Raw genomic sequence first — 24,021 nt, forward strand, 5'->3', positions numbered from 1 at the left:
CACTCTGTCACCCAGGCTGGAGTGCAGTGGCGCAACATCTGCTTCCCAGGTTCAAGTGATTCTCCTGCTTCAGCCTCCCGAGTAGCTGGGACTACAGGTGCCCGCCACCATGCCCAGCTAATTTTTGTATTTTTAGTAGAGATGGGGTTTCACCATGCTGGCCAGGATGGTATTGATCCCCTGACCTCATGATCCACCCACCTTGACCTCCCAAAGTGCTGGGATTACAGGCGTGAGCCACCTCCCCCGGCCCCTTTCTATGACACCACAGATGTGCCCAGTGAGAATCAGAGCCTGAGGTGCAGGTCAAATCCCTTAGCCCTCCACCAGTCCTGCCCACTTGGTTTCTGTGGTAGAAAGTTTTGTTTACTATCTGTATCTGTATCCCCCACCAAATGCGAGCTCCCCCATCCCACCCTGATGCTGAATTGAGGACACTCAGGGCTTTGTGTGGCTCTGGCAGCTTGCACAATGGGTTCTCAGACGAGGTATTCCATGCCCTTCTTCCTGGAGTAGTAAGAGTCAATGCTTTTCAGTTCAGCAGAAATTCATGAGATATTAGAAAGCACTTCCTAGATCTGTGTAGAAGTTGGAATAGGTTGCATATAGAAGCTAGGAAGGTTCCATCCCCAGAGATCTTTAGGAAGATCCCATTGCTCTGGGTGGCTCAGTCGCTCATTTCAATCATGAATTACAGGCATTATCAAGTTAAGTCACCATGGTGGCTGGACCTGCTTTCTCCAAAGTCCCTCCAGCTGCAGGTTGGTGAGCCCATAGATGGGGTTAGTGAAGCATTGTTGCTCAGCTCACCAGGGCACCCTTATGAGAGTGAAGTAGACTGTGACTCCTCCACAGCTGGTTAAGGAAGAGGACACTGAACAAAGTCATGTGTTAAGAGTGGTGTTTGGCTGGCAAATTCTGATTCATCTTTCAGGACCCCGCTCAAGCATCTCCTCTTTTGAGAAGCCTGGCCTGGCCCTCTCCCCATGCCCTACTCTTCCTTCTCCAGGTTTAATTAAATGTCTCTTCTCAGCTGGTGTGGCCTCTTGGTTGATTGCAAATAGTGCATACTCCACTCTCTCTCCACGGAACTGTGAGCTTTCTAAGGGCCAGAACCATACCCACCTCATCTCTCACTGCCTGCCTGGTGCCATCGCAGGACAGGTTGGGCAGAGAAGGGGCCTGGTGGATGCTGGCTAAATTGTTAGAGGGACTGGCTGGGAGCCCATACATCACAGACAGCAGATACCCCAGGGACTGGCAGTGTGGGAACCAGGCAAGAAGCCCCAGTCTCAGGTCTGCAGCCTTCCTCAGTCTCCTCACTCAGTAGCCTTGATTCCTAGCAAACCACATCAATTTCTCATTGCACACCCTCCTCGATGCTCATCTGCATAGTGTCCTCCATCCAGAGCAGGCAGCCCTGAGCTGTGGGAGCTGTGGGCACGAATACTAATGGATCATGCAAATGCCAGCCTAGGGCAAGAGTGCCCTGGACTGTCAATTAGCTCCCCCCAGCACCAGCTAGAGTCCCCAACCCCTTCACTTGATATAGGCCAGCCCAATGCAAGAAGGAGCAACAGGAACAGAACTCGGCTTGAAGGACTGCTCTAGTCAAGGTAGTGTCTTGTGGCAGCCTGGGAAGGGATCTTCCATGTACAGTGAAGGAAGAAGAGGGCCAGCCTGGCCTCTCAGGAAGAGTTTCCCACAGACACTCTTGGGAGGAAAGGTGGTGCTCTTGGGGGCCCGGGTAATAATTGCTACATGAGTGCCACGGCTCTTGGAACTGCTGCTTTGTCCTTCTCCCTCCACCTGGACATCTATGTGCCAGGCCACCTGCGTATGTCCTGCATTGTCCTCTAAACTAAGACCAAAGCTCTTCACAGCCACTCTTCTCTGACTCAGTATCAACTCCATCCTGGGAGGGAGGATGACAGGAGGGCTCCCCATCACCCCACCTCTTCTTCCCAATACTGCTGTTTCCTCCCAGTTCTTTCTCTTCCCTCCACTGCTCCCATCTGCTTTCCTTCCTTAGTGGATAATAGCATTAAATTTGAAGGCAGAGAGATCAGGCTCAAACCCAGACTACAGATCACTCAAGCTTTGTGGCTTGGGTGAATTACACCACGCCTCTGAACTTCAGTTTGCTAGTCTATAAAATGGAGAAAAGAGAAGTACCTGCCATAGTGGCATTGTGAGGATCATTTTACGAATAGCTAAGAATTTCAGGTAACTCACTCTGACGTGCCAGAAAGTTACTTTGCTTATTGCTTCAATCACCGAACTTAATTTCTATTCCAAGTTCTCATTCCTCTCAGTGGCAGAGAACCCTCAATCAGTTCAGGATGCCCCATCCCCAGTGTTGCCTGAATGTTTTGGGATGCGCTTACGGAGCATGGAGCATGAAGTGGGCTCTACCTCTGGTGGGCAGCCCTACCATTCCTACAGCAAGGCACCCCGAGAGGTTCTCGTTCCTATGCACTCTGTGGTCACTGTGCCATTCAGGTCGCAGCTGGGGCCTCCCAGGCTCTAGGAGGGTTTTCTGGACCGCACCACTGTTGGGTGCGGGGGAAGATTCCCCTTCTCCTTACCAGACTTGCCCGGGAGATGTAGGTCAGGAACCCCTGCCTAAAAAAGACACAGAGGTCAGTGGCTGTGCAATGCTCCTGCTACACACAGAGGTGGCAGGCCTTAGAGGGGGACCCTAGGCTGTGTTCACTCTCCCAGGCTCCACTTTGGAAAAGCCAGGGTCTGCTCTCAGCTCCCACATTCCACCAAAGTCTGGGGTTTCAGTGCTGAACAGGCCACCAACCCTCAAACTCTGCCTGAGGTGGAGGACAACGGCAAACCCCTCTTGCTCCTGCCCTCCAACCAGTCACATATTCTTCCAGGCCTTTCATCTCAAAATCCAAGATGTGACCATCGTTTCTGTGCCAACTCTGCCACAGGTAGTGAATGCCGCAGCTCACATGTGCGGCAGAGTGTGTGGTCACAGGAAATAACAGGAGGAGCATCTGTTAATATCTCAGTTGTATGTTGCCTCATTTTTGCAGGCCCTGTCCCAGAGTCAGCCCTCAGCACGAGGGCAACTGAGACTCTTTTCTCCCCAATTCCTTCCTCCTTCCCTCTTCCTGGGTTTCTTCCCTCTTCAGGCTCCAATTGCAGCAGCCATGCCAGGAGGGGAGAGCCTGGGAGTCCGGAGCCAGCTCTGACATGTTCAGCGGGCCGTGCAGGGTCAGGGGCGTGCTCATTGGCTCATCACTGGCATGATTACTAATCATCAGGCCGCAGCAGGGTTACTGTTCCCTCCTCCCCTCCCTGCTCACTTCCTCAGGGTCTTCAGGCTGCAGGAGCCAAAGAGGGAAAGACTCTGCGTGCACCCCGGCAGGCTGGTAATCACAACTCCAGCCCCCAGGTACGAAGAGGATGGGTGGGAGAATGATCCACCACTCAGAGGGCTAGGGACCCTTTCCCTCCCCTGTGCACCCGTCTCTCCTATCTGTGAGTCCCCAGTGAACTGCTGCCTCCCTAGAGAAACAGTGTTAGAAGTCAGTGGCAAGAGCAGCAGGAGGACTTGGAGCTACATGGAGAGTGTGAGCTCCGGAGTCAGACCATCTGAGTTCAAGGCCAGCTCCACTATCTATTCACTGTGCGACTTCAGGCAGGTTGCTTAACCTCTCTGTGCCTTAGCTGCCTCATCTATAAAACAGGAAATAATGAGAGTCTTTCCTTATAGGGCTATTGAAATGATTAAGTGAGATCAGGCATGTGATGGTACACAGTAAGAACTCCATAAACAGAGGCCACCACTGCTAATGCAATTATTCTATCACCTCAGGAGACTAAAGCAGGGGAGGAAACACCATTGACTCCTGGACATTTACCCAAGGAGATTATGGATCCATGTTTTGCACACACTTTAGAAAGACAAGGAACTCTAACTACAGCGTCTGTCTCCACTGCCCCCATCATTTCAGTCTCGCCCATCCACCCTCAACCTCACCACTGTGGCCCGGAAATGCGGTTGCCCAGGGCCACTCTCACCCCATCCTCAGCCCTGCTCTGCTCAAGTTTCACTTCCACTCCTTCCGGCTCCCATCCCTTTCTACCCAGCTCCACCCTTGATTTCTCCACCATGACCTTTACCCTCCTAGGCTGATCTAGACCCCTGATCTTGCCGAGTCTCTAGGACTTTGGTGCCTTTGACTCTCAGCAGCAGAGCTAGAGAGGGATCTTGGTGAAGTCTGGGATGTTATAGTGACTTGTTTATCTAAGTGCCCTGAGACTGTGAGTTCCCTAATGCAGTGAGCATCAACCTCTGCAGAGAGCCCCAGAGCCCTGCTCAGGTGCGATGAACAGGAGGCACTCACTTGATGCCCTCACAAAGTTGTGGGTGAATGAATGAATGAGTGAATGAATGATTGAATGAATGAATGAATGAATGAATGATTGAATGAATGAATGAGTGAATGAATGAATGAAGATTAGTGATTATGTTAATGACCTGCCTTTTTCATGAGCCTTGCAACCTCCCAGGTACCACACTAAAGCACTTAAATGCTTCCACTCATTTAATCCTCACAGCAACCCTAAGACATAGGCGTAATTATTGTACCTATTTTATAGATGTTGAAACTGAGGATCAGTGAAGTGAAAGGCACACAGCTAAGGGATGAATGGATAAAATCCCTTACCATAACCTTTCATCCTTAGGACAAAGTTTCTTCACCAACTGTTCAAGGCTGTGTTTCACTGGGGAGAGTCTGAAATTTTACACCAAGCATGAGCATGTGTTCATGCGGCATGGTAACTGGGGGAAACGGTTCACAGGTTTTATCAGATACTTACAGTTTGTTAGAACATATTTGAATCCATTCATCTAACCACCCATCCCCTTTCTATCCACCCTTCCGTCCACCCCCAGACAGCCATTTGATCAATATTCATGAAATATCTGCCTTGCGCCAAGCATAGTGCTGGCACCCATGGATTCCCTGGTCTCCAGGAATATCCTTCCCCCTCTCCCTGTACCCCCGCCCCCGCCCCACCACACACACACTCCTCGCAGGATCTGGGTAACTGGGAGGGCTTTACCGCCAGTGTCCCAGCTGCGTGGGTGGCTGCACTCTGTCTGAACTCATCTCAGCTCTGGTGGAGACTGTGGCAGCGCAGAAGCGTGCGGGGGAATCCTCGGGCAGTGCAGCCATCAGGACATGAAGAGCAGAGCCTGTGCCCCGGCTTCCCCAGCTTCCCCTGCAGTCCACATCAGTCTTGCTCCCTCCAGAACATGATCAACCTCGACAGATGAGGCCATGCTTGATGCATAAGGATGCAGCCCAGGAGAGCTGTTTCCCAAACCCAAGTCTTATTCAAAGGTCTTTTCTTCCTCCTGGGGAGGTAGGGGAGAAGGTCCAAGCAAAGGGAACCAGAAGGGGAAAGTGAGGCATGGAGTTTGTGTTTTCTGAATCAGGACTGTGTTCCAGCCAGGGAGACCCTGTGGCAGGCACTTTTGCAACCATGATCACTTTCAACCTCACCCTGCGACCTCCAATGACATTGCTGAGATTGTTCTCCTTGCAAACATGAGGAAATTGAGGGGCTCAAAGGTCAAATAATTTGCCCAAAGTCACAAAACAAATCCAGGACTTTAAGCTGATCTCCTTGACCTGAAAGTCAAATCTACTTCTCTGCCCTCTGAAGACCTATATGTCCTATGTCATCACTTCACTGTTCACACAAGGTGATACCTTGTTTCTCCAAGCACCTGCTACCCTGAACTTACTGCACCACTCTTTCCTTCCTAGCCTGAATGCAATTTGCAATGAGGAGATGATTTGATTTTCTTCAGCCCTAGACCTCCAGCTTCCTGAGAGCAGGTACTCTTGCCTCTTCTTGCTCATTATTGATCCATATATTTAGAATAGTGCCTGGCAGGTAGATGGTGCTTAATAAATATTCATTGAATAAATGAATGAATGAATGATCCAATGAGCCCCAAAGCAAATAACAATAAAGGACATTTGCAGAGTGCTTTACAGACAGACAAGTGCTTTCCCTTTACTTTATCTTGCCCCATTCTCACAACAACCCCCTGACATGATTGGGTTCATGTTTCACAGATGAGGAGGCTAAGGGCCAGGTGTACATACCAGGGGACATGGGATTGGGTTCATATGAACTCAGGGGTAAATGATGACACCCTTTCCCCTGCCCTGAAGGATCTCAGTTTGAGTATTTGTAGAACACTTAGGATGTTCTGGGCCAGGCTGAGTGGCGGTGGGTGGGGTCGGTGGAGGGAGGGTATGCAAAGCAGGAGACTCGGCCTTTGCTTTCTAAAAGCTCCCAGTCTATTTGAGGCCAGACTTATGCATGCAGAACATTTGGGAAATGGTACAAGACAGCAGCAAGCATAGTGCTGAATTGCACATAATCAGGTGCCAACTGCATTCCCTTCCTTAACTAATCTGAGTCTTTTAATACCAGATGGGGACCCTGAGAATAGATTTCCTATCAAACAGATGAATAGCAAAGATGGAAGCCGAGGGAAAGGCTGTGGCTTACTCATTTTTATACCCCTCTAACCCAGCATGATGTCTGGCCCACAGCAACAGCAGTAGGGCAGTCCACCTTCAATAATGGGCCAGTCTATGTGCCAGGCACCTGCTAAGGGCCTTACAAACACCATGTCACCAATCCCTCACAGCAACAGTACCAGTTACTAAAGGAATTATGAATGTAATCCACAAGAAGCTGAAAGCAGGGTTCAGAGATCATACTCATCATGCCCGCAGTCTCAGAGTAAAGGGGCAAGCTCAGTGTTTGAACCCAGTTCTAGCAGCCTCCCAAATTAATGCTCTCAATCTGACACTATGCTGTCTCTGTGCCTGGAAGGAACTACTATTGTCCATAAGGATGAGAAGAAACATGGCTGAGGGAGCACTGAGTAGGGAGGAAGGAAGGAGCAGGGAGGAAGAAATAAATTAAGAAAGAAAGAGATACAGAGAGGAAGAAAGGAGATGGGGAGGGAGGGAAAGAACAGGGCTTGTATGTTACATAAACTCAGACAAGCACATGCATGTTTTAACAGGATTCCTGCAGGTCTGACAACCTCACTCCTTCCTGCCTGAACAACCTCAGAGGGATTGCCTAAGGAGTCCTATATAGAGGCTCATGGCAGAAGGAAGGCCTTGCATCCACAACCTTCTGAGCTCATGGACTGACACTGGGGTTGTGTATCAGTCTGCTTGGAATGCCTTCAAAAGATACCCCAGTCTGGGTGGCTTATACAACAGAAATCTATTTTCTCATGGTTCTGAAAACTGGAAGTCCAAGATCAAGGTGCCAGCAGGGTTGGTGTCTGGTGAGGCCTCTCACCTTGGGTTGCATCTGCCTTTTCCCTGTGTGCTCACATGATATCTTTGTGTGTGGGGAGTCTTTGGAGTCTCTCCTTGTAAGGACACTAACTCTATCAGATCAGGGCCCCACCCTTATGACCTCTTTTAACCTTCATTAGTTCCTTAGAGGCCCCTTCTCCAAATACAGCCACATAGGGGCTTAGAGCTTCAACATAGGGATTTTGGAGGGACACAAACATTCAGTCCACACCAGGGTGCATGAGGGAGGGGTCAGAGCTGGAGAAAGTGCATGAGCTAGCTCACCTTCCAGAGTAAAGTGAGCAACAGCCACTGAAGCTCAGGTTGGATGGGGCTGGCAAGGTTGCCGTATTGAGTACATCATGACAGGGACAACAGGACAAATGGCTCCTGCAGTCAGGGTGACTGATAGAAGGCTTCCTCAGCACTCCCTCTGCACATTCATTCTGTCACTCCCTCTCTCCCCATGCAGTTCTCTGCTCTCTGTTGCAAGTTCCCAGGAGGCAGGGAGAGGGCCTGTTATCATCCTCTTTCTCCCTTGCCCCTCACACTTACCTGTGTTTTCTACTTAGACACATCCTCTGTGAGCATCTCATGGGTGATGTTGGCAGCATTGTACAGTGGGCACGTGTGCATGTGTGTGTATTTATCTGCAAATAATACCCATGTCACAAGGCGTCCGTGGGAATAAATGAGCTATTGTGCATGTAAATATCTGGTACATGGTAGATACATGAATGAATGAATATTTGTTGAATAAATAAGTGAATGAATGAATCTTCACTTGGCAGAGCATGTGTCTTCCTTTAAGGGGCAAGGATGATCCGGTAATCATCAGTTTCTGCTTACTAACTGGGTCACTGAGCAAAGAAAAGAGACTCACTCATTCATTTATTCAGCATAGATTGGCTGCACCCCTGTCAGAAACCAGAGATTAAGCAGAAAGTAGAGAGTTAAATCAGTACGTAAAGCAGTTAAAACAGTCCAGAGGGAGAGACAGGCAAGGAAAGGAACAATGAGAAACAAAGTAAGGAGTGCTCTGATAAGACAAGAAGCCCTGGGTGCTATGGAAACTGCAAGCAGGGCACTGACTCAGGGCCAGGGAGAGATCCCTGGAGGAAATGACATCTGCAGTAGATATTCCAGGGTAAGCAGCAGGTGGCCAGAAGGAGAAAGAGGTGAGGAACATTCCAGGCAAGGGGAACGGCACGTGCAAAGGCCCTGAAGGAGAACCACAACACACATCTGAGAAATAGTGAGGGGTCTGGGTGGCTGAGCGACAAAGGGAGCACCAGGGGTCAGGGAGGATTTGTAGAAGAAGCCACAGGCCACAAAAAAGACCCCATAATTCATGTTCAATGGTTTGGATTTTATTTTGGTGACTTCACTTTATACCTACTGTTCAGAGGCAGCCAATTGCAAACACGTCCAGAAGCACTTTGCTATTTCTGATCTGCAAAATGGAGCAAGTCGTCTGTACTCTGCTTCTTCAGTGGGTTGTGGGGAAGCAGAAATGAGAGGATGACATTCTAGCCTTTTGTGACCTCTCAAGTGCTGTCCTTATGGTCATTCAGGTACCATGAAAATTAGCAGAGCCCCAAGGGGGAAGTAGCTTGGTGCTCCCCCAGTGGTGTCCCTGACAAGTTGGCAAAGACACCCAGGGTGGCTTCACCTTCTCCTCAGCAAAGAGCTCTCCTCTGTTCCCTGAATCCTGGACATCCTACTGGGTCCTCTAGTGACCCCAAGCTTCAGCCTCGCATGCCCTCTTCCCGAACAGAGAAGGCAGGAGGGAAGCAGGGACCAGCCCCTGCTCCACCTTCCAGGATTCCAGGCCTCCCTGGCCTGAACAAGCCCTGAGCTGGCAGTTAGGAGAGCAGAGGTTGTGAATCTGGTGGGATCCCCAGCAGGTCTTTCTGGCTCAGTGCCCTCATCTGTGAGTAGGGGGTTCCCCAGGAGACCACGACAGAGACCTGGAACCCAAGTTCTAATCCCATATCCTGGCTGGGCAACTTCAGGCAAATTTCTAACGCTAGGTAAGCCTCAATTTCTCTCTGCGGTGATGGTCAGTCACCTGCTTAATTCACAGGGGTTTGGTGGGCATCACGTGGACAGTGTGGTTGCACAGCAGTGGGCAATGCAAAGGAAAGGACGTGTGTTAGTAAGTGCCCCTCCCCTGTTGCACAAAACAGGACACATGCTGGAATTGCAGAAAAGCATTAAATGCTGCATAGGTGAAGAAAACTATTCAGGGACGCTGGCCCAGTCACAGGCCACCTGTGGCTCTGAGAGGACAGCTCATGGGTTGGCATTAGGGGAAGCAGCTCTCAAGGGGCCTGTATCCTGGGGATTCAACTCTGTGCCTATGTGGCATTGGGCCTGTGTGAATGTGGTGACTGTGATGCTGTTTTGCACTGTGTGTGCGTCTGCATGCCTGTGTGTTTGTGTGTCTCTCCATCTTTGTGGGGGGCAACTGTAGGTGTATTATGAGCCTTGGGTCTGTCTGTGTGTACAATAGCAATGTCTGTGCGGACTTAAGGATCTGCGCCCATATGCTTGTGGGACTTTATAGGCATGTATGCTTGTTTATGAGGCCATATGTCCGGGGATTCTGTGAACTGCTAGCATGGTGTGTATCTGTGTGGCAGAGAGAAAATGGCTGGGTGGGAGAGTGTAGGGGGCAGCTTGGGCAAAGGATCCTCAGTGTCAATCAAAATGGGTCTCAGTGGGAACCCAAGCAGCTCAGACTTGGGGGAGGGGAAGCTCTTCCTCCACCTTCCAGGGAGCAAACCTTGCATTTCAACACCACAAGGCTTTGAGTCCACAGGCAGGGACACGAACTTTGCCCATTGGGTGAGACGCCACTCACAGAAGGGAAATGGCTTCCTAAATCTAATCATTGCCCCTTCAAGCACTAACAACCCGTGCCCGGGAGCTGATGGCTAATGAATTATTGAGCTGGAAAGGGAGAAGAGGGAGAAACAAGGAGGAAAGAAACAGAAAAATGAGAGAGCAGGCCGGGTGGGGTGGCTCTCGCCTGTAATCCCAGCACTTTGGGAGGCCAAGGCCGGTGGATCACCTGAGGTCAGGAGTTCAATCCCAGCCTGGCCATCATGGCGAAACCCCGTCTCTATTAAAAAATGCAAAAAAATTTAGCTGGGCCTGGTGGTGGGCGCCTGTAATCCCAGCTACTCCGGAAGCTGAGGCAGGAGAATCGCTTGAATCTGGGAGGCAGAGGTTGCAGTGAGCAGAGATTGCGCCACTGCACTCCAGCCTGGGCAACAGAGCGAGACTCCGTCTCAAAAAAAAAGAAAAAGAAAAATGGGAGTGTAAGTGCGCAGAGGGGCTGAGGGCTCCTTTCTCCTCCCCAACTCCCTGTCAGTAGAAGGTGGGCCCTGCCATGGGAGGATTCTGCAGAACCCTCAAGGACCCGCGGAGCAGGACGGCACCTTCTTCCCACGACAACCCGTTTGGATGTGTTTTTCACCCCTTTCTGGGTGGGGCAGACTTTCCCCCTCCCCATGAGTTCAGGCACTGGGTTAAATAAGATTTCCCTTGAAGTCGAATGAAATCACAATGCACCACACACAGGGACACACACACACACACACGCAGGCGCGCACATCTCACACACACACACACACACACACACACACAGAGTCTCCCTGGGGCCGCTCAATCTACTGCCCCTTGAACCTCGCCCATCAGCCAGGTGCCTGGCCCCGGGTCTGTCTCTTAGGGTTACATGCTCCCGGGGCTCCCGCACATACCCCGGCAGATGAGGGTGCGCACGGGTGAGGGCGCAGGGCCGGGCGTCCCCCGCCCCACCGTGCAGCCCTCGCCCCCGCCCCGCCCCTCCGTAGTTGCCCGCCCGCCGCCCCCTCCGCCGCTCCGACTCTCGCCCCGAGCGCTGGCAGCAGGCAGCAGGCAGCAGGCGGGCGCGCTGTGGCTCCGCGCCGCGCGGTCCGGGCTCTGTTCATTCATGATTGGTACTCGGCCCTCCGAGACCCAGCCCGAGCGCCGGGAGGGGAGCCGAGCGTGCGGCAGGAGGGGCGGGCGGACCGCGGCTCCCGCACCGCACGCGGCGCTGGCTCGGCAGCCGCGGCCGGGCGGGCGCTCTGGCCCCGTGTCCAGTGCCAGGCAGGTTTCAGGGCACCGTCCTCGGCCCTGGGCGAGGGAACCGGCCGGGCCGGGTCCTCGCGCGGGGAAGTGTTTCCGAAGGCTCGCGGGGAGCGGCTAGCCCTGAGTCCCTGCATGTGCGGGGCTGAAGAAGGAAGCCAGAAGCCTCCTAGCCTCGGCTCCACGCTCGCTGAATACCAAGCTGCAGGCGAGCTGCCGGGCGCTTTTCTCTCCACCAATTCAGAGTAGACAAACCACGGGGATTTCTTTCCAGGGAAGGGGAGGGGCAGGGCCCGGGGTCCCAACTCGCACACAAGTCTTCGCTGCCATGGGGGCCGTCATGGGCACCTTCTCATCTCTGCAAACCAAACAAAGGCGACCCTCGAAAGGTAAGCCACCTTCTTCCTTTTGTTCCCCTGTCTGGGTTTGGGGGTGCTGGGCGCCGAGATGGGCTGTGCCACCCGCCTCCCTTAGTCCGGACTCCCCTCTCCACGAGGAGCCCGGACAGGTGCTTGTATCCAAAGGAGAGAGAAATCTGCGGGAGGGTTGGTGTGAACACCCAGAGGGAGCCAGAGTGGACGTTTGCCCCAGCGGCGACTGGACCCCTCCGGGGCCCCAGGTGCCAGGACTCTCCTCCTGGGGAAATCTCTGGGAGCCGAAGGAAGAGGCATGTTCACAGGTGGGGGTGACCGGATTCTCTGGTGGAAGTGTGGTGAAGCTCTTCCCATTCCCATGACAGCTGGCGTTTGAGCACTCAGTGAGGGTGCTCCCACACTCCCACACTCCTCTCAGGCGGCTATGCCAGGTGCAGACCTGCGAGTCCCTTCATCAGGAAGAGTGCTCTGTCTGCACCCCTAAAACCTCTGCAAGCCAAAAGGAATCAGCTGCTGCCAGGGGTAAAACTCCCAGGCCTCATGTCCTGGTGGCTCCGGGAGTCAGGAGGAGCAACCGTGAAGGGCTGGCTGCGAGCTGAGCTTACATCAAGGATTAAAAAGCATAATATCGTGGAGTGTCTTCTGCCTGGACGCTGTTCCATCACCACCTGTCCCCAGCCGAGGCATGGCTGATCTCACCATCCGTGGGAGAGTCCTCAAATGGGTCCAGGTGAAGTTGGAACTAGTGTGTTAGGCCCTGGAGGACAATGCAGGTCTGCTTACCAGCAGTTGGAAAGTTAGTTGTTGGAATAAAGAGACTGGAAGCAGTTAGGAAATGGGAAATGATGGGTTTTGTTTTGTTTAATGTTCAAATGTCACTATGAGTGGTAAGATTTTAAGTAGCTTGACACTCAAAACATTCAAGTTCTACCATCAGAGCCCTGATCCTGGATACAGGTGGGAGTTACAGCTCCTACCCTATATGCCCGATAGTGAGCAGAAGTGTAATGGGGTAAGGGACCCCAAGTGAACAATAAGTCTCCTCTTAGAACTTGGTTGGTCTCACCCTGGTTAGAACCACAGAGATCTCCATAAGTAAGCTGTCCTTGAAACCCTCTGGAAGAAGGGGTGCCAGCTTCTGGCCCAGCTCCCAGGGGCATCAGGCTGGCTGAGCCCTGAGGAAAGAGATCTCTGGGTGCAGATCTTAGGTGCTGAAGCTGGGTTGGCATTTACAGCCTAGAACATAGGAAGAGGCTTTGGCCCATTTGTCCGGCTGAATTACATGTCCTGCTGGCAAGGAAGGGACTGGTTGCCGTTTTACCAGTCCTGACCAGAACAGGTCTGCAAAGCTCAGCCCAAGGTCTTGACATTCTAAGCCTCACCTCTCGCAGATCCTGGGGTGCTGCTTGACTGGGGACAATTTTCAGCACCAAATCTAGGTCTTCTCCCTCATCATCTGTCTGACCACCATGTGGTCTCAGAGGCCAGGGGACTGTGGGGACAGGAAAGTCAGGGGCTTGTTTTTAAATATTTTCAATGCCTGTGACTCTCCGGGGACCTGGGTGTCACAGAAAGATCTCAGGCCCTAGAGTCAAGTGAAGTCTGGGTGTGAATCCCAGCTCCATCACTCCCTGCTTCTGGGACCTTAGGCAAGTCCCCCTCACCTCCCTAAGCCTCAGTTTTTCATCCATAAAATTCGTATGCTACTTCCCGGAGGGAAACTGGGTATGTAGGAAGTAGAGGAAGGGGGGACTCTGCCTCATATACTGTGTTGGCTGCAGCCACCGGGGACCCAGAGGAAGTTGTTGTAAGGATGTGAGAATCAAATGAATGATGAATAGAGAGCTCCGTGCATAGGGCTGGGAAAAGAGTAAGAGCTCAGACATTGCTGTCTACCATTTCCTTCTCCTGCCCCAAACATCCAGGAATTCACCCTGGATGAATTCTTGCAGGATTCCCAAAGTACAAAGGTCTCTGCTTCTGTCTCCTCGAATTCTAAGAAAGAGAAGAGGGGGTACTAGCATTCAGTGTGTCCCTACTGTGTGCTTGCCATAATGCTAGGTGTTTTATCAACAACTCTCATTTAACCCTCACAACAATGTTTATTTGAGGCTCATAGCAGGTTCAGGGCCAATGGGTGGACTCCCAAGACAAGCTATCAAAGCACTGAGCACTCAGCCCTTCCTGCACAAAGCCCACTGGCGTGAGTTGTCCAGGGGTCCAGCTGCATATGTTCCCCCAGGCATTTGCCCCCAAAGCAGAGTCATCTCACTGCCTTGCATAGTGGAATGCTAATCAGCAGAAGACTCTTCTATGGGAGGCAGCTTGGAAACCTGGAGGAAGCCCTGGCTGAGGAGGCTAGTGGTCAGGGATCCTATCCTGGCCAGGTCACTTTTCCCCACTGGGGCCTCGGTTTCTTCTTTGTAAAGGGAGAAACTTACATTAGGCATTTCCTCAGGTTCCATTTGGTTCTCAAATTCTAATATTTTTGTGGTTGATGCTCTCACCAGAGCTGCTGCTATGATCTCAGAGACGTGAGGCTCAGATCTAATTAGAAGCAGCCAGAAGAGAGTAGTTGGGATTTTTCAACTCAGGAATCAGTCTCCCTGCTGGGTTCAAATTCAGGCTCTGCCACTTACTAGCTGTATGACTAAGCCTTGTTTTCCTCAACTATAAAACAGGGATAGTAGTAGTTACCATCTTAAAATAGCTGTTGTGTTGTGTGGATTTCAAGGATCATGCAAGTCAAGCATTTAGCACAGTCTCTGCTACATAAGTGGTCAGCAAATTTTAGGTACTATTCAATTTATGGCTCTATTGTTTGGGGCTTCCAAATGTCCAGAGTAAGGCCATTTTCGCAGTAGGCAATACATCTGAGAGTCTTAACAGCTCATTTCTGGAAACCTTATCCAGCCCTATCCAGATAACTAGGACCAAAAACCCCAGCACACAGATGCTCGTCCCTTGCTTCAACCCTCACTGACCTCTACTCTGTGGCTTGTCCTGAAAACATCAAAGCCTGCTCAATTAAAATCCTGAATGCTTCGATAATACAATTTAGAAACATACATAGTTTTTAAATAGGGCAAAAGCTCTGCGTGATTAGTGCTGCAAGAAGATATCCAGCCTAACCTGGGTGTTCAGGGAGAGCTCTCTAAAGGCAACAGAAATCTAAAGTAATTTAAGAGCCATGCCACTGAATAAAAATATTCAGGTTCATTTCCTGTCCTTGTCTCTGTTTGGGATCTTTGTGTGTCTTTAATTAAAAGTAGAAGAGCCCTGCTTTTGGGATTCAGCCTCTGCATCCCAGTCCCAGATAGAATTTCTGGCTCTAGCAGTTTTGCATGTGCATGACACACCAAGGACACTACTGCTCGCCTTGAATGGGTAAGTGAGACAGGCTAGGGCATTGAGGACAACCAGAGGAGGACCATACAGGTGCAGCTGCTGGGCTTGTCAGTGGGGCAGGAGAATTTAGCGACAACATCACTAGACCAAGGCCATCTCAACAGAGAATTGCCTAGAAGCAAATAATCCCACACTGCAGGGGTGGCTGGGTTAGAAATCCTCCATGACCGAGTGCAAGCAAGCAGAACTTTCTGAAAGGGCTGAGCTTTGGATCTCCAGAATAGTCATAGCATAGGTGAGCAAACTCAACCCCATAGCTATCAGATGCTTTTTCTAAGACCACATGGTGAGTTAATAGGGTACTGGTTAATATAGGGCCAAACATGGGAATGTTCCCGATAGTCCCATATTTGCTCCTAGATCAATGAGCACCTCAGGGAACTTATGGAGGAAGAGTGTACCTGATGAGACTGGGTTTAGGGTTTATTGGTCAGGGCAGCATTTTCAACCTAAAGATCTGGGAGAGTGACAAGAGACAGAGAGGCATAGAGAAGCAGTAGCCCTGTTGTCACATAGTCCTGAACCCAAGGGGCAGGCCTTTGGCAAGTCATTTCACCTTGTAAATGCTAGTTTCTTTACCTGAAAAAGGAGAATCCTGATGTATAGAAATGTTTGTGCTTTGGTCTTTACCCATCTTTGCATCTTTGCCCGTCCCTTTAATTCTATAATACTCTCCCACCCCACCCCTTGCTGCCTTGTCTAATAGTTAAAATTCCACCGACATTCTAAGACCTCACTCAGCAATTTCCATATTCAGAAAGCCTTCTCCAAGCCCCAGAGAGAAGTGACTTCTCCCATCTGAATTCCCATATTCTTTTAAGGTGTACATTTTCTTATGACTCACAATCGTGCTTGGAATTAGACAATCAATGGAGGTGTTAACCCCCTTTCCCCACCACCAGAGGGCAGGGTTCTTGGGGTAGGAGCTCATCTAACTCATCCTTCACAACTCTCTGCTTGGTTCTGTGCACATAGTAGGTACTTAATAAAAATTTTTCCAGAGTAAATTATAAATAATGGAATGGTTGGCCACTCTCCATTATTTGCTAGAATTGCAGAACCTGCAGGAAAAGTTAGCTTCCCACTGGAATTTCAGTTACCAGCCCTCTGCCGGGAATGAATTCTGTTGTTCGGTCTGCTGGCTTTGAATTGACTTTGTCCATGAAATGTATCGAATCTGTTTACCATTTAGCAGGAAAGTGCTGAGAACAGTGATTCTACTCCCACCCCCTCATAATCACAAAGGTTTGAGGAACCCACACCCAGCACCAGGCACAGTTCTGGTCCCTCAATCCCAGAAGAAGCTCAGTGGAGCTCAAGATAAACAGAAAGAGAGAGATGGAAAAGAATAGAAGACAGAGGAGAAGGACTTACTGCCTAAAATCAGTGGGATTGTTTTGACTTGGTTTCTGGAAAAGGGCCAAGGCTTAGACCTCTTTGTCTACCTAGAAGGGCCTTGCTCCATGAATGCTTTGTAAATGTGTAAGTGAATAAGTGAGCATATGCTTTAACAAATGAGTGAAAAGATGAATGATTGAATGAATGGGGGAAGCAGTAAAGGAGTGAATGAATGAAGAAACAAATGAATTATCAACTGAATGACAGAAAGAATGATCGAATAAATGACCACATGAATGAATGAATATGTCCATAAATGAATGGATGATGAAGTGCCAGAACAGCTGTAATTAACAGCCTATCTTTTCACAAAGAGCATTGATAGTCATCTCTCCAAAGCTGAAAAATATAAATTCAGTCAAGAAGAGTCCTGGTGATTTTTTGGATACTGGTAGGTGTATAGCATCTTTGGAGAAGGTGAGGAGATGTCTCTAAGTTTTCACTCTTTTGCTGAAACAAAAGTAGGGACTGACTCACAGTGATTCCCCTTGTCTTCCCTTATATTTCAGGTTCGTTCAACTTTGCCTGGGTGAGATCAGAATCTGTATATTTATCCACTCATTTATTTGTTCACTTAGCCAGTCCCACAATTGTCCTTCAGCATTGCTTCCCTGCCTAAGATCCACTCTGGCTTCCTCATCCTCCCTCTTCCTCCATCTCCTCATTCACCTGGCCAACTCCTACTTATCCTTCAAGGCCCCATTCAATGCCACCACTCTGGGAAGCCTTTCCTGGCTTCTGTAGGCAGAGCACATCTCTCCCTTCTCTCTTTCCCCATAGCTGTTGCTGCTTCCCCTCACTACAATTCTGAACACACTATGAGGTTGTCATTATGGATTTACACATTTATCTCTCTGACTAGCTTTCAGGCACTGAGTCTTATCCCAGGGCCTCTGTCAGGCCTGACACTGCATCCAGGCTTGATGGATGCTGGCGGCATGGAGGTAAGGATGGATGGGCCAGAGTGTGCATTCTTGATGGCTCTGAGCGTTGTGGGAATGCGGCGGTGCAGATGAGGAATCCAGGTCTGCTCCTGGGGAGAAGCTCTGCAAAATTCTGCATAATGGCCGTGGAGCTGATGTTCCCATTCATCAGGCAGGGAAGGAGCAGTTTTTAGAAAAGAGAGAGAGAGCCTAAGAGTCCTAGGGCCTTCAGAGAAACATCTCTTTAAATGCTTCCCCTTCCTCCAGGTAGTATTTTAAATAGGTCACCTTCTGGAAGTAGTTGTAGTCGGTTGGGATATTGCTAGCTTCCTGTACCCCAGCCATGGGAGTAGTACTTTGGATTAAATCTTGTTATTCGAGGCCAGACTAAAAGCCTCATTGGTGCGGTGGGGGGAAGTAGGAACCACATTCCACTCAAATCAGGAAGCTAGAAGTAGGATTGCATTATGGCTATGAGCACTGCGTTAAAATAAGAGAGTCTTGGGATTGAACTCCCTTTCATCGGTCCATAGCTGAGCCTTTCCAGGCCTCAGTTTCCTCCTCTATAAAATGGGGACAATGGGCCAGGTATGGTGGCTCACATCTGTAATCCCAGCAGTTTGGGAGGTCGAGATGGACAGATCACGAGGTCAGGAGTTCAAGACCAGCCTGGCCAACATGGTGAAACCCCGTCTCTACTAAAAATACAAAAATGAGCCAGGCGTGGTGGCATGTTCCTGTAATCCCAGTCACTCAGGAGGCTGAGGCAGGAGAAGCGCTTGAACTGAGGAGACGGAGGTTGCAGTGAGCCAAGATTGCACCATTGCACTCCAGCCTGGATGACAGAGCGAGACTCCATCTCAAAAAAATAAAAAATAAAAAAATGGGGACAATGACAGTGTCTCTCCCTATAGGGCCACGTGAGGGCCACGAAGGAATTGAACATGGTGCTGCACACCAGGTGAGTTGGCAGTGCTGGCTTTGCTGCTGCCTTTTGTCCCATCTCAGGACAGGCCCCTTCCTTCTGCCTTGCTCGACTTGGATGATGACGGTGTTACGCTCGGTGATCTCCCCATCCCTTTGAGCTGTGGCCTCTGATTCCAGCCCTCTGAGATCCCGAGCCACCATATTTGTGGTCACTGGCATTCTAAGCGGTTTCTCTGGTGATTCCTAAGGGAAGCTGTCAACTTTACATGGTAAAAGCAATTCCCAACAGCGAGGTATGAAAATGCAGGTCACCTGCCAGCAAGGATAATAATACTAGCTCAAATGACTCTGGCCTCCACCCAGTGCCAGGCACCTTGCTCGGCTCTTTCCTGTGTTATTTTATTAACCCCAACCCTGGAGGACAAGATGCTGTTACAGTTCTTATTTTGCAGTTGAGGAACCTGAGGCTCTAAAAAGGGAAGTGCCTTACTAAGGGTCATAGAGCTTGGGAATTGCAGAGCCTGGTTCTGGTTGATCCCAGAGCCTGAGCTTCTAACTGCCATACTAACCTCCTCTCCTCCTGGCTTTGCCTCTGGAACCTTAGGGACCTGAGTAGAAAAACAGTCAAAACAGGTGCATGGATGTTGGGGAGAAGGCATTCAAGGATAGACTGAAGCACCTCATTAGCCACACGGAACAACTGAGCTATGTGCAGGCCCTGAGCAAAATGCTTTTAACCCCATCCCAACCCCGCCTCCCCCTAGATCTGTTTCCATTTAATCTGACACTGTGGAAGCCTGAATATGAAATGACTGGGGGCAGAAGACCAATTAGCAAATTCATTAATAGGATTAAACACCTCTCCTCTCCTCAAATCATTTATGTGAACTAAAATTTTCTCCCTTTGTTATAGCCATCATCGCCTGTTAGTGAAGATAGTGTTTAAATATCTTCCAAGTATGTTAGAATTGCAAACGTTCAGAACCAGGGACCAGGATCAGAGTTTTCACATGGTCCAGGTGGGCAAGGACAGATCACTCGGTTTACAAGTGCTTCTCACTGCTAAGAAAAAAACACAAGAACTTGCTAGTACATTTGCAGGTATCTTACTGCTCTCCCGTTCATTTCCTTTCTCTCCTTAGCCACATGTTGGCCCGAATCACCTGTGTATGTTGTATGGTTGTTATGAGCATATACTCCTGGTTAGGCAGACCTAGAATTCAAATCCTGGCTCTGCAACTCATTAGCTGTGTGACATTGAGCATGTTACCTCACTTCTGTGAACTTTCATCTCTACGTAATCTAGAAAATGAAAGTATTGTTGGTAATTCCCTCCCAGGTTGTTATGAGGATTAAATGCAATCATGCATGTAAGATGCAGCAGTCAGCACATAGAATGTGCTAAAGGTAAATTGTTACTATCTGGGTCTATGCTACTTAAAGTGTGCTCCTCCGACCGGCAGCCTCAGCATCAGTTGAGAGCTTGTTAGAAATAGAGAGGCCTGGCCGGGCGTGGTGGCTCACACCTGTAATCCCAACACTTTGGGAGGCCGAGGCTGGTGGATCACGAGGTCAGGAGATCGAGATCATCCTGGCTAACACGGTGAAACCCCATGTCTACTAAAAATACAAAAAAATTAGCCAGGCGTGGTGGCGGGTGCGTGTAGTCCCAGCTACTCGGGAGGCTGAGGCAGGAGAATGGCGTGAACCCGGGAGGCGGAGCTTGCAGTGAGCCGAGATGGTGCCACTGCACTCCAGCCTGGGCGGCAGAACGAGACTCTGTCTCAAAAAAAAAAAGAAATACCTCAACTCAGTGAGATCTACCCAGTCAGAACCTGCATTTTAACAAGATCACCAGATGGTTTATATGCCCACTGAAGTCTGAGGAATACTGGCCTAAAATACAGATTATGGAACTATATGTATTGTATTATACAAAATTATATATCAAGCCAGAAGAGGCCTTTGAAGACTTCTGATTTAAGCCTCATTTTACAAATAAGAAAATAGAATCCAGAGAAGGTGAGTGGTTTGCCCACAATCGCACAGCTCAAGTGTTAGGCCTGACATCTGAACCCCAGCCCTGATCATCTCATATAAATTGTTATGAAGTCAGATTTCCAGATTTGCATTTCTGCAATCAAGCTTGTCTGTTTTTCTTTCTTTCTCTCTCTTTCTTTTTAACAACAAAGAAGTGTAGGATGATGTACGCCCATTAAGTTTTAGTTTACTCATTTTAAATGTTATTCCAGCCAAGAGAGATCCTGAATCTTGATTCCACCAGCCGTCATCTTAGCTATACCTCCAAGTTTTCTGCTACCTGAAGATATGATAAGGAGGCATTCTAGGTCTTTATCTAAGTTGCTTCTAAGAACACAGGCCAGAACAGGGTGCAGGACAGAGCCATGTGGACTGCAGCTAGAGACTTGCCTGCATAATGGATTTCACTGATAATGTTCAGAATCCCAGAGCAGGCTGGCAGCCTGGTTTACGTGCAGAGCCTTTGTGTGGGATTTGAAGCCAGAAAATGTGACCGAAGTAGGAGTCTAAACAGACACAGGCAGGGCCTGGAGAATGAAAGTCAAATGCCTTTTGCAGGGGGTCTAGTAGGACCTCTCTGTTGGTGGGGATCCCCCCACAAAAAGTAATCTTTTTATTTTTGTAGGAGTCCTGTAATGGTTTCATTATTATTCTCACTTTGCAGAGTAGGAAACATAGGTGCAGGGAGGTTCTTGATTGGCTAGTGATTAGCAAGCAAGGACTTGAAGTGGATCTGATTGCGAGGCACTCCACCACCTGGGCTCCTGCCTGCAGCTGGAGGGCATATCCAGGACAAGCAAGCCTCTGAGCCCCAGGAAGAGGCTGAGCAGTTACGGCTAGTTTCCCAACTCCCAGCAACCGAAAATGACAGCCCCCTCTTGGCCCCATCAGCTCCTCACCCACGCCAACCCTGGACCCAGAGTGAGAGGAGTGTTCTGGTGGAGACCGTGAAGCTCCCAGCTGCCTGGGGGAAGCTGGCACATTTGCATCCGTGTGGCTGAGGCTGCACTTTCTCTCCATCTCTGGGATTCGCCCATGTATGACTCTCCCAGATGTCCAAACCGTGCACTCAGCAGGGGTGTCTTCAGGAGGCTTCCCCACCCATCGAAATCAGGGCAGGGGCTCCCCTTGTTTTCTTCCCTCTTTGCATACATCCAGCCCTGGGCTGATTAGGACTCTAAGCCTTGTAGGCCCTAACACTAAAATGATCAGGTCCTTCCACCACCGCCCCGCCCTGCCTCACCCCCCCAAGGGCTACACAGGCATTTCAAAGGAGAAACAGTAAAATAAGTCTAAGGAAGTCTGCCAAATTTGGATTTTTCCCATGTTGACTACTTTAGTGACTTTTCTGAAATAAAATATGCTTTCAAAACACAATTTTTGATGCCTCTACTTTGCTAGTGCTTTAAGCATCTCTTGAGTGTGCCTGTGAGGTATTTCAGCATTGGAGTTGGAACCAGACAGGAAAAGGAAAAAAACCGATCTGTATTGGGCACCTGCTGCATGCCAAGGACTGTGCAAGGTGTTGACAAAATAACAACAGTAACAAACATAACATTTAAATCGTCCGTGTGACATTTATATAGCAATCTGTGCCAAGTACCACTCTAAGCGCTTTCGGTACATTAAGCTAATTTAATCCTCACAACAACCCTGTGTGGTAGGTAGTATGATTATTCCCATGTAACAGATGAAATCTCACACTATGAGAGGCAGGCACTGATCACCCTATTTTATAGATGAGGAAACTGAGGCTTGGGAATAAGTGACTTCCCAAGTCTATAGAGGACATTATAGATTATGTAACACTGTGGGGATTCAGAGGATGGAGAAAGCACCTCTATCTGAGGGGCAGGGGCCGGGGAATTAGAGAAGATGGCCGAAAGAGGTGGCATTAGAGCTCAACAAAAGAGCTAGGGATTGGCCCAGGCAGGAATGTAGGTTAGTGAAGTTCTAGGCAGAAGGAACAGGATAAGCAAAGTCACAGAGGCAGGCAACAAGAAGGGGAAAGAAATGAAAACTGACAGTGATGTTTTATATGCTTGTGACTTGGAGGATGTTGACAGAAAGAGGATGCCATCAGAAGTGGGAGGCAAGGAGCAGAGTCAGGCTATCCACATTCAGGAGAGTGGGACAAGGTCCTAGGAGGTAGTGGACAGCAAGGATGAGGAAAGCACCAAGTAAGTAGGGATTGAGACTGTGCCCTGTCACCGCCACCCTTGTCCCCCTGAGTGTCTCCCCGTGATCACTGCAGCTTACATTTGATTCCTCCTCCTCCTCTCCCAGGGAACTTACTATTTGTCCCCATGATTTAGCCTTTGATAGAACAGCCTTGAACTGTTCTATCATCATTTCCTGTAAACACGCTTGACTCTCCAGCAAGAGTGACCTTTCCTCAGAGACCTGGACCTTTCTTTCTTCCCTTCTGAGCATCTTCGAGCATCCCAGGACAGTTCTGGGCAAAAGACTGGTACTTGGTGACTTGAACTGATATTTCACAGAGATGCACAAAGACTTGGGATTCCTTAATTAGAATTCATGTGGCAGAGAAACTTGGGCATGACTGTGAGGATCTCCTCCACTCGCCAACAGCGTATTCAGAAGATATGAACATCAAAGATTGTGGCTTGGTGCGAAAACATAGCACATTGGAGGCCATTCCATAACAGCTTAGAGCTGATGAAGAGAAAAAGATATGGTGTGTTGGGTGAAATAGAAGTGAAGGCCAGTCCTAGCTTACCCTTTAGGAGCTGTGTGGTTTGAAGAAATTGTTTAGCCCCTTTCTGCATATCAGCTTCTTCATCTGTTAAACAATAACAATCATGGTATCAATTCATTGGATTGTCATGAGGATTAGTGAGATAATATGAATGTGTTTAGTAAGCTCTAAGGCAGTGTGTACATGGTTGGGATCAGTATTAGATGACTATAATGGTCATAGCAATAATAATGATTTTGATAGTAGTGGTGGTGATGATGTTTGTGATGGTGGTGTGATGGTGGTGATGGGGGTGATGTTATTCGTGGTGGTAATTATTATATTATGGATGTATGAGTCTGTTTTCACACTGCTATAAAGAACTACCTGAGACTGGGTAATTTATGAAGAAAAGAGGCTTAACTGACTCACAGTTCTACAGGCTTTACAGGAGACATGGCTGGGGAGGCCTCAGGAATCTTACAGTTGTGGCAGAAGGCTAAAGGGGAAGCAGGCACATTTTCACATAGTGGTAGGACAGAGAGAGAGCAAAGGGGGATGTACTACATACTTTTAAACAAACAGATTTCATGAGAACTCCCTCACTATCACGAGAACAGCTTGGGGGAAACTGCCCCCATGATCCAGTCACCTCCTACCTGGTCCCTCCCCCAACATTAGTAACTACAGCTCAACATGAGATTTGGGTGAGGACATAAAGGCAAACCAAATCAAGGGATAATATTGTTATTGTTGATGATGGCAGA

The 24,021-nt window shown here is 49.3% G+C and overlaps 1 protein-coding gene across 4 annotated transcripts in view; it reads left to right on the forward strand.

Moving 5' to 3' along the window:
* The window catches only part of KCNIP1 (potassium voltage-gated channel interacting protein 1), a 382,861-nt gene that overhangs the window by 133,908 nt on the left and 224,932 nt on the right, over window positions 1–24,021 (forward strand). For 3 of the 4 annotated variants that reach the window (XM_054488549.2, XM_054488548.2, XM_054488551.2), the window contains exon 1: window positions 11,261–11,875. The exons of the other annotated variant lie outside the window; for it this stretch is intronic. In XM_054488549.2, coding sequence (XP_054344524.1) covers window positions 11,815–11,875 — 61 coding nt within the window. In that variant the 5' untranslated portion in view covers window positions 11,261–11,814. Of the gene's footprint in view, window positions 1–11,260; window positions 11,876–24,021 lie in introns of those variants that run through there. 4 annotated transcript variants of the gene reach the window in all.

This window comes from Pongo pygmaeus, chromosome 4 (genome assembly GCF_028885625.2).
Source record: "Pongo pygmaeus isolate AG05252 chromosome 4, NHGRI_mPonPyg2-v2.0_pri, whole genome shotgun sequence".
NCBI classification, from domain to species: domain Eukaryota; kingdom Metazoa; phylum Chordata; class Mammalia; order Primates; family Hominidae; genus Pongo; species Pongo pygmaeus.